Below are 13,526 nucleotides of genomic sequence, written 5' to 3' on the forward strand. Positions count from 1 at the left end.
TTATGAAATATTGTACTATGATATTTTTATGACGTACTATGACATTTTTATGACATACTGTACTATGACAGTTTTTATTACATACTATACTATAACATTTTTATGACATACTAAACTGACATTTTTATGACATACTAAACTGACATTTTTATGACATACTACACTATGACAGTTTTTATGACATACTATACTATGACATTTTTATGACATACTGTACTATGACAGTTTTTATTACATACTATACTATAACATTTTTATGACATACTAAACTATGACATTTTTATGACATACTGTACTATGATATTTTTATGAAATATTGTACTATGATATTTTTATGAAATACTATGACATTTTTATGACATACTATACTATGACAGTTTTATGACATACTATACTATGACATTTATTATGACATAATATACTATGACAGTTTTTATGACATACTAAACTATGACATTTTTATGACATACTATACTCTGACATTTATTATGACATACTATACTATGACAGTTTTATGATATACTAAACTATGACATTTTTATGACATACTGTACTATGCCATTTTTATGACATACTATACTATGACATTTTTATTACATACTGTACTATGCCATTTTTATGACATACTATACTCTGACAGTTTCATGACATACTATACTCTGACATTTATTATGACATACTATACTATGACAGTTTTATGATATACTAAACTATGACATTTTTATGACATACTGTACTATGCCATTTTTATGACATACTATACTATGACATTTTTATTACATACTGTACTATGCCATTTTTATGACATACTATACTCTGACAGTTTCATGACATACTATACCATGACATTTATTATGACATACTGTACTATGACAGTTTTTATTACATACTATACTATAACATTTTTATGACATACTGTACTATGACATTTTTATGACATACTGTACTATGACAATTTTTTGACATACTATACTATGACAGTTTTATGACATACTATGACAGTTTTATGACATACTATACTATCACAGTTTCATGACATACTATACCATGACATTCATTATGACATACTGTACTATGACAGTTTTTATTACATACTATACTATAACATTTTTATGACATACTGTACTATGACAATTTTTTTATGACATACTATACTATGACAGTTTTATGACATCCTATACTATGACATTTTTATGACATACTATACTATGACAGTTTTATGACATACTATACTATGACATTTTTGTGACATACTATACTATGACAGTTTTTATTACATACTGTACTATGACATTTTTATGACATACTATACTATGACATTTATTATGACATCTTTTTGACATACTATACTATGACTTAAACAAAAACACTTGAATGATACACTATGACTTTTTTTTATCACATACTATACTATGACATCTTTTTGACATACTATACTATGACTTAAACAAAAACACTTGAATGATACACTATGACTTTTTTTTATCACATACTATACTATGACATCTTTTTGACATACTATACTATGACTTAAACAAAAACACTTGAATGATACACTATGACTTTTTTTTATCACATACTATACTATGACATCTTTTTGACATACTATACTATGACTTAAACAAAAACACTTGAATGATACACTATGACTTTTTTATGGCATACTATGACTGATTTCTTTATACATACAATCCTATGACTTTTTTATTTTATTTTTTTACATTTTAATGGCATATTATACTATGACCTTTTGACATTTTTATGTCATACTATACTTTAGCATATTTAATGGCATACTATTTTATGACATTTTGTTTGCCATACTATGACACTTTTTATGGCATACTATACTGTGGCGTTTTTTGACATACTTTTATTGCTTTTAATGACTTTTTATGACAATTTTACATTTTCATGACATACAATACGTTTTTTTAAAATTTGTTATGGCATGCTATGACTGTTTTATAATTTTTCAATGATTTTTTTAGCACACTGCAAGGACTTTTTTATGAAATACATTTTAATGGCATACTATACTATGGTTTTTGTAATGACATACTATATTATGACATGTTGTTTGACATGCTATGGCAATTTTTATGGCATACTATACTATGTCATTTTGTTTAATGACTTATGAAAAAAACATTTTTATGGCGTGCTATGACATTTTCAATGATATACTATACTGTGACTTTTTTGCATTTCTATGTCATACTATACTATGACACTATGATTATACTATTACTTTTTTAATGACATACTGTACTATGACTTTTTAAAAAACATTTTTATAGGATACTTTGCTATGACTTTTTTATGACATACATTTTAATGGCATACTATATTATGATATTTTGTTTGACATACTATGAGACTTTTTATGGCATACTATATTGTGACATTATTTATGGCTTCCTATGATGTGACATTTTTAATGCTATTTTTATGGCATATATTATGGTATACTACAAAATGTTACTTTTATGATGTTTTGATGTAGTATAATAACTTTTTAATGGCATATACTATAAATATTTTTTACACTTTTTTATAACTTCTTTTATAGCATAATATACCACAAATTGACTTTTAAAGATATTACAGAATGCCATATAACAAAAAAATTCACACTTTTGTTGTCAAATACAAACAACACCACGCTTCCCCGCTGTCCATGTACAAACATGTCCTTGTAAGACTTTGACTCAGTGGCATAAATCTTTCATTCATTAAACATTCATAATGAAACATGATGATCTGACACAGATTGAAACACATTTTATTTCAGACACGTTGGAACATATAAAGAGGTAATGAGTTTGGACAAAAGATGACAAAAAAATGCATGAATAAGTAATTGGCATATTGTCCACAAAAAAATATTTTCTGAATGGTGTTAACCTGGAGCTTCATGAAAAGTTTGTTTTGAACAAAAGCTGCAGTGCAGAAAGTAACAGATTTCTTCAAAACAATAGTTAAAATAACCAAATGTGAAATAATGTAAAATACAAAATTCTTAAAATCCTGTGTTAGACTGTCTGTGATACTGAAACACCTCTGAGGTAGCAGTTAGTGGTTAAAAATTGTTTGACTTCTGCCATACTTTTTCACCCATTTATTTTACTCTTAAAGTCTGGTGTAGTAGTCATAGTTAACCACTTAGTAGCACTGGTGTGACACAAGAAAAACAATAGCTTTCCTAAAAAATACAACTTGTACCATACGCTTGACAATATGGCTTGAAACTGGAAGACTTGACACTGTAAAAAAAAAACCAAACCATTAAACATTTTTAAAAGCATCAGATTTCAGGTTTAAATTTGCTAGAAATGAGCTTTAGTGTAATAGGCTGAATTTCAGTGTCAAACCAAATGCAGAGTCAAGTGCTGCCATTTATGTTGTGCGTTTTTCTTTCCCTTTATCCTTACATCCTACAGTATATGAGACCAAAACTGTCTGACAAGACCAATCTTCTCCCAGACAAGCAAACAGACAAACAAAAAAAAAACAGCATTAATCACACACACTCTTAACATGCTGCACAGTAAATAAAACGGTGTAAATCTGGCTTCCATCACATACAGCATGTCCCAAAAGCAGTTTAATCATAACCATGAGAGGAAGACCAATGGACAAAAATATAAAAGAGTGACGTGGTGTACGTGAGCTGCGGCTGTCAGCTGGACTTGTGAATAGTTTTGTAAAATAAAAAAGAATCATAAAACATTCATAGTGGGTTGTTCTTCAGTCTTTAACTGGCACTTTTTGAGCAGGGACCTTCTCAGCTGATGGCACCTGAGTGTTCAATACCAAATGGCCAGCGATGTTCTCGATTCTTAGTTCACTTATTGCCAGTAAGATAGTGCAGTACAGCGTTAGGGACATCCAAGGTTTCATCTTTTATCAACACAATGTCGTAGGAGTCCAAATAAGACTGCTTCCTCTCTTCCACCTGAGGGGAAAAAAACAGATGAGAAGTGTAATAAAATAGTACTTAACACGGTAAAAATTGGGAGTGTACTATTTCTTTTGAGGGTAGATGTGAACATATTTGAGTTCTGACATTTATCTCAGGGCAGCAGGTGTAAATATTATTGTGCAGCAGTTTAAGTACAAAGTGTGCAAATTAACAAAGGTTATAAGTAAGGTGCAAAAACCAAATATACGCAATGCCAGAAATTTAAATCTAAGTGTCATAAATATATGTTGACTGGAGTCACTTTGATGAATATGATGAGCTTTATATTTACCTTGTCATTGAGGAACCCAATCTTGAGGATGTTTTCCATGTCCTGCACCCCATCAGCCATGGTCAGGTCACCCAGAGAGTCTCCCAGCAGCAGCACGTTAGGCCGCGTCCGCAGCTCCTGGAAATGGCCAGTGTTGAGCAGCGCACCTTCCCTTTTATTGTAGATGTGGATCAGCTCTCCTTTGAAAGCCCTCAACACTCCCTGTACCAGCAGATCAAGAGTCAAATTATTTCAATCCCCATTGTGGAGATCAAACCAGAATTAGTGGTGTGGCTACTCACAGACTCATCAAAGTCCATGTAGTTGGAGAAGACTTTAACGTTGGGGTGGAAGACTCCGGCCTGGCGAATAACCTCTTCTAGGATGTCTCCTATTCCAGCAGAGAAGATGAGCAGGGGGATGCTGTGCTCATGCAGGTGGTCAAACAAGAGTTGGTAGCCATCCCTGTTAAAAATCATCATGGTGTATAGTTTGTCATTAAATGTAATAAAAAAACAAATCATAGTATAGCATGCCATAAAATGTGATAATATAGTATGTCACTGAAAGTGTCAAATAATAGTACATCATAAAGGTGACATTAAAAAATATCACACAAAAGAATGACATATGAAAGTCTTAGTATAGTATGTCACAAAAATGTCAAAAAAGTTTCACAGTAGAGTATGTCAGATTTTTTAAATCATACATCATGTCATAAAAACATCATAAGACAGAGTCCTAGTATGAAATAGATGTTTTGGTCTTTTCAGGGAGCAGGTTCTCTGACCTCAGCATGGCATCAGACTCCCGCACCACCGTGGCCAGCAGGTCTTTCTTAATCTTCTGCTCTACAAGTAGATCATGAGCTTTAGTCCACCTGTGAGGTACAGATGCAGAACACTTTTATGAGCACATTAAAGTACACAATATCATATTTCTAGTAAAAGATACTTTCGTTAGATACTCACCACTCCACCATGAGGGGCAGCTTTTCTTCTACTGGCCGTGAAGAGTCGATCTCTATGGGGTAGTATGTGTTGAGCAGCTGCTTCAGCTGATGGAGACAGGACAATACTCTACATTTTACTCTTTTACATTTAGAGACTATTTTCAATTTACAACTTTTTTGTCCGACTTAAAAAGCATGTCACTGTGGGAGATAACATATTAATTATAAAGAAATGTATAATTTGTCTGTGGTTATAGCTTGATATTTTCAGATAAGTACATACAATCTGTGCCAAAAGCTTCTCTGATATCACTCGTGGTTCTGACACAATATTGTCACAAGATTGACAAGAGTTCAAGTTTTTCTATATCAGTGGTCTTACTAAAAAATCCCACATTGCAAATACAAATATGAACTAAGGAAAATGAAGATTGAGCAGTAGAAAGTCTATAACAACAACCATTCACATTTCTGCATTACTGCCGAATAGTCTTTATGTTTTAATTCTGCACACTGTCCACTAGAAGGCAGACAGAATAAATAGGGTGACAATGAATGAATGAAAAATAAATTATTTTACCAAATGAAATTGAATACTGTTACATGCATTGTATTTGTGATGTCTCCACTGTGGCTCGTGTGTAGATAAAATATATATACTGGAAATGTACTCAGTGGCTCTTGTCCTACCAATAAAAAACTTGCATTAGTACTACAGCCTTATTCCTACCTGTTCTCTGCAGTCACTGGAAATGAGTTTGCTGTTGTCAAGGATATCTGCAAATAAAATACGCACACAAAATGACAACAACGATTCGCAAAAACTAACCTTTGAATGCCTGACAGCCTCAAACTACAGCTGACTTGTCAGTGGACTTACTGTGACAGGTAGGGCACCTTTTGCCATTGTATGCAAATCTTGTGAGGGTCATGTCGAAATCTGAGATCACCTGAGTGAAAAATAACAATAACATCACATTGTCCACGACAGCATCCATTTTCACTGAGAGTCTCTATGTATAGGACAAATACTAAACATGTGGACACTGAAACCTGTCGTAGACCTGGACATGGTATACCTGCACGGTGTTGGAGCCAGCCTTCACCATGGACTGTAGGATCTCCTGCACCCTCTGGGGGTCCTTCATACACACTGAGGGGTTGGACAACTCTGGAATCTTTGCATTGAAAATATGAACGAGTTACATAACATGTAACACGTGTGGTAAACTCATTGTCCCCTTGAGGCATCAAACAGTCTTCCAGCTGGGTGGATAGTTAGCTCACCGGTCAGATGCTATAGCATCAAGTTAAATACCATACTATTAAGCTTACGTACTCCCTACCTGCACATTTGTCAGTAGCAAACACTGAAGCTATAGCAATGATAATAATCTGTTTTAGTGTCATTAACTGAGACGGTACGCTAATAAACGTTGGGTAACATTAACTTAGCCAGTGGCGAGGCGCTAAGCTAGGTACGTTTAACTAACCTAGCTAGCTAGCTAGCTAGCTAGTATGCAAGTTTGTTGTAGTGTGTTTTTTTACTTCCTCAAAAAAAAAATCGAAAAATATGATTACCATTTTCCTGTAATGGGTTGCCGATCCGTTGCGGTTAATTTGACAACAGACGTATCATCAGTTGTCAGCCTCAGTTGGTAGGAAACGTTGATGTTGCAAAGGTGGCGACAGAGTCATCTGTTTTGGCAAGAACACTGGTGCTGCCTTCAGGTACTGTCGAAAGTGTCGGGATTGTTTATGTGACAAAAGAAAGCGGGAGACGGTACATTTTAATGGTTTTGCCAGTGACTGAGGTGTGACTTCTGCCAGAACACATGGATATAAACCCTTTACACAAGCTATGGTGACGGTAAAGATAATTACATGGCGTGTATTCTCTAGCTAAAAGCGACGAAACACTTATTTTCGTCCGAGGTTTACACAAATGCGAGCCTATGATAAACACGTAAAGGCAGCACTACGACTTGTATAAGTATAGGTGCGACGGTATATATTCTTCCCCCAAGGAAACGGCGATGAAAGAAGGTTCCCACTTCGTCTCTCGCTCCTCAAAGGGTATCTCTGCGAAGGGAACAAAAACGGGGCCAGTTCACAATTACACACATATGCACCAATCATTCAAAAACATTAAAACCACTGATAGGTGGAGTGAATTACATTTATTACGTCGTAAAAATGCAATATTCTGCTGGGAAACCGTGGGTCCTGACATTCGTCTGCCACCTAACACTCCACTCACCCAAACAATGTTGCAGATCACTCCCCCATGGGTTGCCAAAAGAGGACATACTGCAGAACTCCTGTGTTCATGCCTTGACAGGTCAAAGCCAGGTCCAATACAAGGAGGCCCCACCATAGATCGTGGGTACTTCTGGGGTGGGTTTGGGTGGGTAGAGCATATCAAGTTGCGTTCAAGTGAGTGCCAGGACCCAAAGTTTACCAGCAGAACATTGCATGGTAACAAAATTCTTAATGTTATTCACTTCACTTATCATTGGTATTTTAATGATTTGGCTGATCTGTATATATATTTATTACTATGCGCAATCTACTTAAACTCTTTTCAATGCACAAATTGAAGGAACTGGTCGGACTGCACGTCCTTGAACTGTACCTTATATTACCTGCTGTGACAATTAAAATTAATTCATTGAATGTATGTTTTTTAAAATGAATTAAACTAAGAAAAAAAATTATATTTTAAATCATGTAATTCAATACCACTGATCAGATTAAAGTGTGGTCTACCAACTTTTGTTACAGGAAACCCACTTGAGCATGATGTTTAACTTTGTAACTTTTCATTTTTACAGCTAGGACAGCAGGACAAAGCACTTAACGGTCTTTTTGTAGACACAGGTTACATGAAGACTTTTGGGTAGAAACTCCTTTAACTGGTTAAGTAAAAAAAAAAAAAAAACAATAATACACCATGTGTGCAACCATTTGTCTTACAAAACAACTTTAATTGCAAGTGATGACATTAGCATTTTACATCCAATATAAAGGACACAATGTCAGACAATCACATGCAAATTACATAGCTTATTCCACTTAATATTTGCAGTGCTATTTATGTTGGTCATAAAGTGGAAATGAATATAACTTCTGCACTCTGTAACCTTTAAGCTGTAATAAGCGCTGCATGGACAGTGGGATCTGAATTTCAGTCACAACATATACGCGTAACAGTCCTGTTTGTTTTGCCTTTAAATCTGATTCCTTTTCATCTCATTAGGAGGGTGAGAGGAGACCACACAACAACATAGCAAATCTCTCATATACACCCAGCTGGAAGTGAGGTACAGTAACACAAGGTTTAACAAGACAGTTTATGTTAGAAACAAATCTGCAAATAATGAGAACATGTTTTTTTTCCCAAGGATCAAAACTTGCTGAGCTGCTGGCTAAAACAAAGCATTTCCAAAATACAATCACCTTGTCTGATATGAAACAAAAGAAATAAGGTAAGTCAAAGTGCAGTGGCAACTTAAATCCCTATGTTTAGGTAAGACTTAAAGAATTGCATGTCAAAAAGTGCAGCTGTAGAGAAGCTCTGCTCTGCAAACTCAAATCATACACACTCTAGCACTCACATTTATGTATATACATTTTCAATATATTTTTCTCGAATGAGTGGGAAAACACAAAGTAGCAGACTGCCAAAGTGCAAAAGAAAGAAATGATCGAGCCGTTGCCAGTGAATGGTGCTTACTGCAGTGGCCGGATAGAATGTTTCAATCTTAAGCTAACTCAAAGGAATCATTTTATTACATCTTTTCAACATAACACGTCTCTCATTATTTCATCTCTTCAGAAACCTGACGAAAAATTACTGACTTACATGAGTGACAAAAATTAAATTATGATTAAATATATTCAGTACAACTGTTGAAGGGAAACTGCAATCTAAAAGCAAACTAGTCTACAGGATCTTAAGATCAACAGCCTTTCAGAATTAATTCACATTTAGTCGTTGAGGCTGCACAACAACAAGCAGAGCCATTCTAATAGAGCAATTATGATATAAGTTAGAGTTAAGACATTTGTTCTACTTGCATGAAGAGATTGTCACAGTGTTAAAATGGAATGGGACTTCTTTAAGTGATTTGGACTGAATGTAGGAATGCCACTATTGGTAATGCCACATAGCCTCTCCAGTACAGGCGTACAATAAAGGAATGTAAAATATCCATATAAATGTTTACATATACAGCTTTATACTATTTATGTACAAACAGATAAACAGCATCTATACCAACATACTTGACAAAAGGATATTCAGTTGTTGGCTGCTATATAACACTCTTATTCACATGTTTACATTCCCCTTATCCCTCCTCAGAGACCACCAGCTGGTCAGCACACATCTGCACACACATTTCATGGCTTTCAACAAATCAGCCATTAACACAACACAGCATGAGAGCCAATGGCACAGAGTTCAGTTTGATGAAATCCAGTATGAGAGCAACACAAGGCCCCCTGCAGCATGTTATGTGTGAGTGGGGGTCGATGAAGATGGCTGCGATGAAATAGATGCTTGCAGTGTAACCTCAAACAGAGCTGTGTAGTTCTTGGATTAAACAGACACCAATTTGCTCAGCACTCTATTTGTGACTGGAGCTGCCGGCGTAAGGTGAGTGTGCGCCGGTGAAGCTGCTGCATTTGCTGCATGCGATCTCGCTGGCGGGCCAGGTTCTGGGGCATGGGGTAGCGCTGGCAGCCATACAGGAAACGGTAAGGGATGCGGACATGGCAGGCAGTGGCTCGACAGCGAGGCTGGGGCATGGGTGGCAGCAGCATCCAGCGTTTCCTCTCAGCACAGTAGCGGTAGGCCTCCTTGCGGTACTGCTTGTCCACATCATCACTGTTCTTCCAGCCTCCGATGATGAAGACATCCTCGTCGAAGTGGCAAATGGCAGCACCCTCAATGCTGGTAACCTCTGGTGGCAGGCTCTCCAGGATCTCATCAGAGATGCGCACACTGATCTTTTGCTTGGCAACCTCATCCCGCACCGTGTAGCTCTTGGGGCAGCAGGAGGCTGTGTGGTAGAAGTTAGTAGAGGCCACAGCCATCTGGAAGATGCAATAGTTGTCAATAAGGGGCAAGGAGTCAACATCTTGCCACTGGCGACTCTCTGTGTCATAGCGAGTGGTCACCGTCTTTAGTCCATCCTCATTATCTGTATCGACAGGTGTGCGTGCTGTGACGTACACAAAGCGGTCTTCCACGCTCACTGCTTTCACATCCCGCAGGATTTTGGGAGCAGATTCCAGGTTGTGCCACTTGTCCTGCTCAGGTTCGTATATACTGACGTCTTTGAAACCTGGACTGAAGTTTCCATGGCCACCGATGCTGTACAGTATATCCTTAATACAGGTGAGACCAAATGAGTGCTTGCGGGTGGTCAGGTTGCTCACCTGCTCCCAGGTGTTGCGATTAGGATTGTAACGTTCCACTGTCTTAGCAAAGCCTGGTTCCATAGAACCGGCTACATAGACATGGGACTCTGTGGCAGCAATGGCATGTCCGTCCAAGTGGTTGTGGATGTGCGGCAGGTTGACCCAACGATCCTCATAAATGAAGTAGCCCACACACTCGCTGAGGTAGTCCCCACCCTCTGACACACCACCTACTACCATGATAACGTCCATGTTCTGGCCAAAGCGAGGCTGAAAGGAGGCCATGTGAGACGACCAGAACTCCATATCAGCTGACTTGAGGTTCTCAAAGCGAATAGCGTGGCCCTCCACTGCCTCTGACACCAGCCGGAGGCAGGCCTCATTGGCAGCCACAAGCCGCTCAGTTTTCACCACCCTGGTCAGGTAGGTGGGCTTGATCTGCGGCAGCCTCAGGAGCCGGAACAGCTCCTCAAAGTAGCGGCTTCGCTCCTCCGGGTTCTTCTGCACCCACTTCACCACAGCCTCAAACAGCACCTCCTCAGAGTCCACTGTGATCTCTGCATCGGACAGCCAGTCACGGACCAGGTGAAAGGGCAACGTGTAGAACTCCTCATCCTGGATAACCTTGTGGAAGTTGCGGCGGATCATGTCTGCAGCCCGTAAAGCCAGCTGGTCCAAAGTGTACATGTGGGCCAGACTGTGCACAGCCACACAGTTGGTCAGACTCAGCTTCTTCTTGAGAAACTCACCACAGAAATCCTTCAGCTGCAGCAGGAGGAACCTAATATAGAGACAACACAGAAAGGACAGTATAGGATATCAGACAGAATAAGCAGTTCCTGTAACTAGATAATACTGCTTTGTTTCGACTGGTTGGATCAGGCCTGTCTTACTTTCTGCAGGCACAGGACAAAAACAATACTTTTAGAGCAGCCACAGAAGGCCTCATGTTTTGACGATCATAATCACTCGCTCACAAACTGCAATGTTCATGCAAACAGATCTTACCTGTCAGCTAGCTCCAGGACTTCATGTACATTGCAGGTGCTAACGCGTATTTCTCCTGTGTACATATACTGGATGACACTCTCCACTGTATCCGGGTCCGGCCCCAGCTCTGAGCTCCATTCCTTCATCTCTACCCGTCCAGACAAGGACTCGGAGAACTGTCCTCCGAGCAAGGGGGTGAAATAATCGGTGGCAGCAGCCAGGACCGACCTGTGGGCTGAAAACTCACAGCTCTGGACGCTCCCGCTAGCCGCCCCGCTGCTGAAGGCCAGCGTCACGTCGCAGAACAAGCCCTGCTTCCTCTGCTCGTTCTGCCGCCGTGACAGCTCCGAGCAGTGGGAGGACGAGGTGAAGTCCTCGGCCTCTTCCGCGTCCCCGTCTCCGGCAAGAGCGCTGGGTGTACTAGTGCCGCTGCTACCGCTGCTCCTGGCCGAGTCCTCCGGGTTGGGAGCCGCCGCTGCCATTCTGCTGCCGGCGCTGGAGATGGGCAGTGGTGGGAAATGAAGTAGCGTCAAGCTAGTGGAGGACAGGAGGCGACATACGCAGCCACACATACACGGAGTCAAAACAGAGAACGACAGTGAAGTGCGTTTCGTATTCGTCGCCTCATATCCGCCACTTAAAGGGGAATATCGCTATTACTCGTTTTTGTAGCGGAAGTAATTAAGTTTGACAGCAAGCAAGATTAATTTTAATGTCAAACTAGTAATCCCTATAACACCTAAGAATACTTAAGACACATAATGACGGAATAACCATGCAGGATGACGAATGAAGCCATACTTTTTAAATAGGAAACGACGAATGAGAAAGCAACTTCCGCTCGGTAAACACAGACAGAATCTCTGACATGCGCAGTGGGTGAAAGGCGTAACCGCGTCGCTGACGTCAGTGGCGGTTCCCACTGCTGAACTGAGCCTTGCACATGGTAAGAAACTTGTTGTGACACGCATGTAGTTACCTTTGCAGGCCCAGGGACGGTCGAGTCACTCAAGCCTGCAATAAATGATTAGCTCCATACCATACCGCCTTGTATGTTCATATAATGTATAATTACATTGTTTAAAACACTGTTTCTGTGATTTAATGCCTTTGTGGTCTGCCATTTAAAGCCATTAAGTCAAAACATTTTACTTTTAATTTGAATATTCTAATTGAGACAGAAACAGAAGGCAAATCGTGGAGGAGATTTGACTTGTTACAGCAGGAAAAGCACAAGCAGGATTTATAACAATATATATGATTGTGTGATTAGGTAACTGAGTCACTGAGCCAGATGCACAAAAGCATGATCCTGCCATAAACACACTACATGGAATGCAAACATGACCATTATGTTACAGCTGTGTTTCACAAATTCAGATGTGTAGAGACATTTACATCTTTGCAGTTTAAAATTAGGTAAAAATGAACAGCATGTTTGCATTTACCTGAAAACAGCTGGAGTGAGGGGTGTGAGTTCATGGACCACATACAGCCCAATTTGGGCCAGACCAATAAAACCATTGCACAATAACCTATATGTACCATCAGCTCCATTTTCCATTTTTTTTGTAACGAATTACAAGTACATTCTGTAGACATTCATCTTCTTCTTCTTCTAACCGCTTCATCCTCTTGAGGGTCGCGGGGGGGCTGGAGCCTATCCCAGCTGACATCGGGCGAGAGGCAGGGTACACCCTGGACAGGTCGCCAGACTATCGCAGGGCTGACACATAGAGACAGACAACCATTCACGCTCACATTCACACCTACAGACAATTTAGAGTTATCAATTAACCTAGTCCCCAATCTGCATGTCTTTGGACTGTGGGAGGAAGCCGGAGTGCCCGGAGAGAACCCACGCTGACACGGGGAGAACATGCAAACTCCGGACAGAAGGGCTCCCACGCCCGGGATCGAAC

At 39.1% G+C, this 13,526-nt stretch overlaps 2 protein-coding genes across 2 annotated transcripts; both read right to left on the bottom strand.

Moving 5' to 3' along the window:
• Positions 1-2,669: 2,669 nt before the first annotated feature.
• Positions 2,670-7,551, bottom strand: LOC125879944 (cytosolic 5'-nucleotidase 3-like). Its single transcript, XM_049562117.1, has 10 exons — positions 7,448-7,551; positions 6,769-7,269; positions 6,267-6,365; positions 6,068-6,137; positions 5,918-5,964; positions 5,207-5,292; positions 5,026-5,115; positions 4,538-4,700; positions 4,257-4,457; positions 2,670-3,958 (listed from the first exon to the last, which is right to left on the bottom strand). The coding sequence occupies exons 2-10, from the start codon at positions 6,769-6,771 to the stop codon at positions 3,848-3,850; spliced, it is 870 nt and encodes a 289-aa protein (XP_049418074.1). The 5' UTR covers positions 6,772-7,269; positions 7,448-7,551; the 3' UTR covers positions 2,670-3,847.
• Positions 7,552-8,153: 602 nt separating this feature from the next.
• LOC125879942 (kelch-like protein 11) lies at positions 8,154-12,408 on the bottom strand. Its single transcript, XM_049562115.1, has 2 exons — positions 11,623-12,408; positions 8,154-11,395 (listed from the first exon to the last, which is right to left on the bottom strand). The coding sequence occupies exons 1-2, from the start codon at positions 12,174-12,176 to the stop codon at positions 9,811-9,813; spliced, it is 2,139 nt and encodes a 712-aa protein (XP_049418072.1). The 5' UTR covers positions 12,177-12,408; the 3' UTR covers positions 8,154-9,810.
• Between the last annotated feature and the right edge of the window lie 1,118 nt (positions 12,409-13,526).

Source organism: Epinephelus fuscoguttatus, linkage group LG19 (genome assembly GCF_011397635.1).
Source record: "Epinephelus fuscoguttatus linkage group LG19, E.fuscoguttatus.final_Chr_v1".
In the NCBI taxonomy this organism is placed as follows: domain Eukaryota; kingdom Metazoa; phylum Chordata; class Actinopteri; order Perciformes; family Serranidae; genus Epinephelus; species Epinephelus fuscoguttatus.

What these genes read in the sequence shown, in the direction of transcription:
- LOC125879944 (XM_049562117.1), bottom strand. An exon ending in CTGGCTCCAACACCGTGCAG is followed by an intron (nt 6,138 to 6,266) that starts GTATACCATGTC and finishes TTTTTCACTCAG; the next exon opens with GTGATCTCAGATTTCGACAT. An exon ending in ACATGGACTTTGATGAGTCT is followed by an intron (nt 4,458 to 4,537) that starts GTGAGTAGCCAC and finishes CTGCTGGTACAG; the next exon opens with GGAGTGTTGAGGGCTTTCAA.
- LOC125879942 (XM_049562115.1), bottom strand. Translation starts at nt 12,176, where the DNA reads ATGTGTGGCTGCGTATGTCGCCTCCTGTCCTCCACTAGCTTGACGCTA. An exon ending in GTCCTGGAGCTAGCTGACAG is followed by an intron (nt 11,396 to 11,622) that starts GTAAGATCTGTT and finishes TCTCTATATTAG; the next exon opens with GTTCCTCCTGCTGCAGCTGA.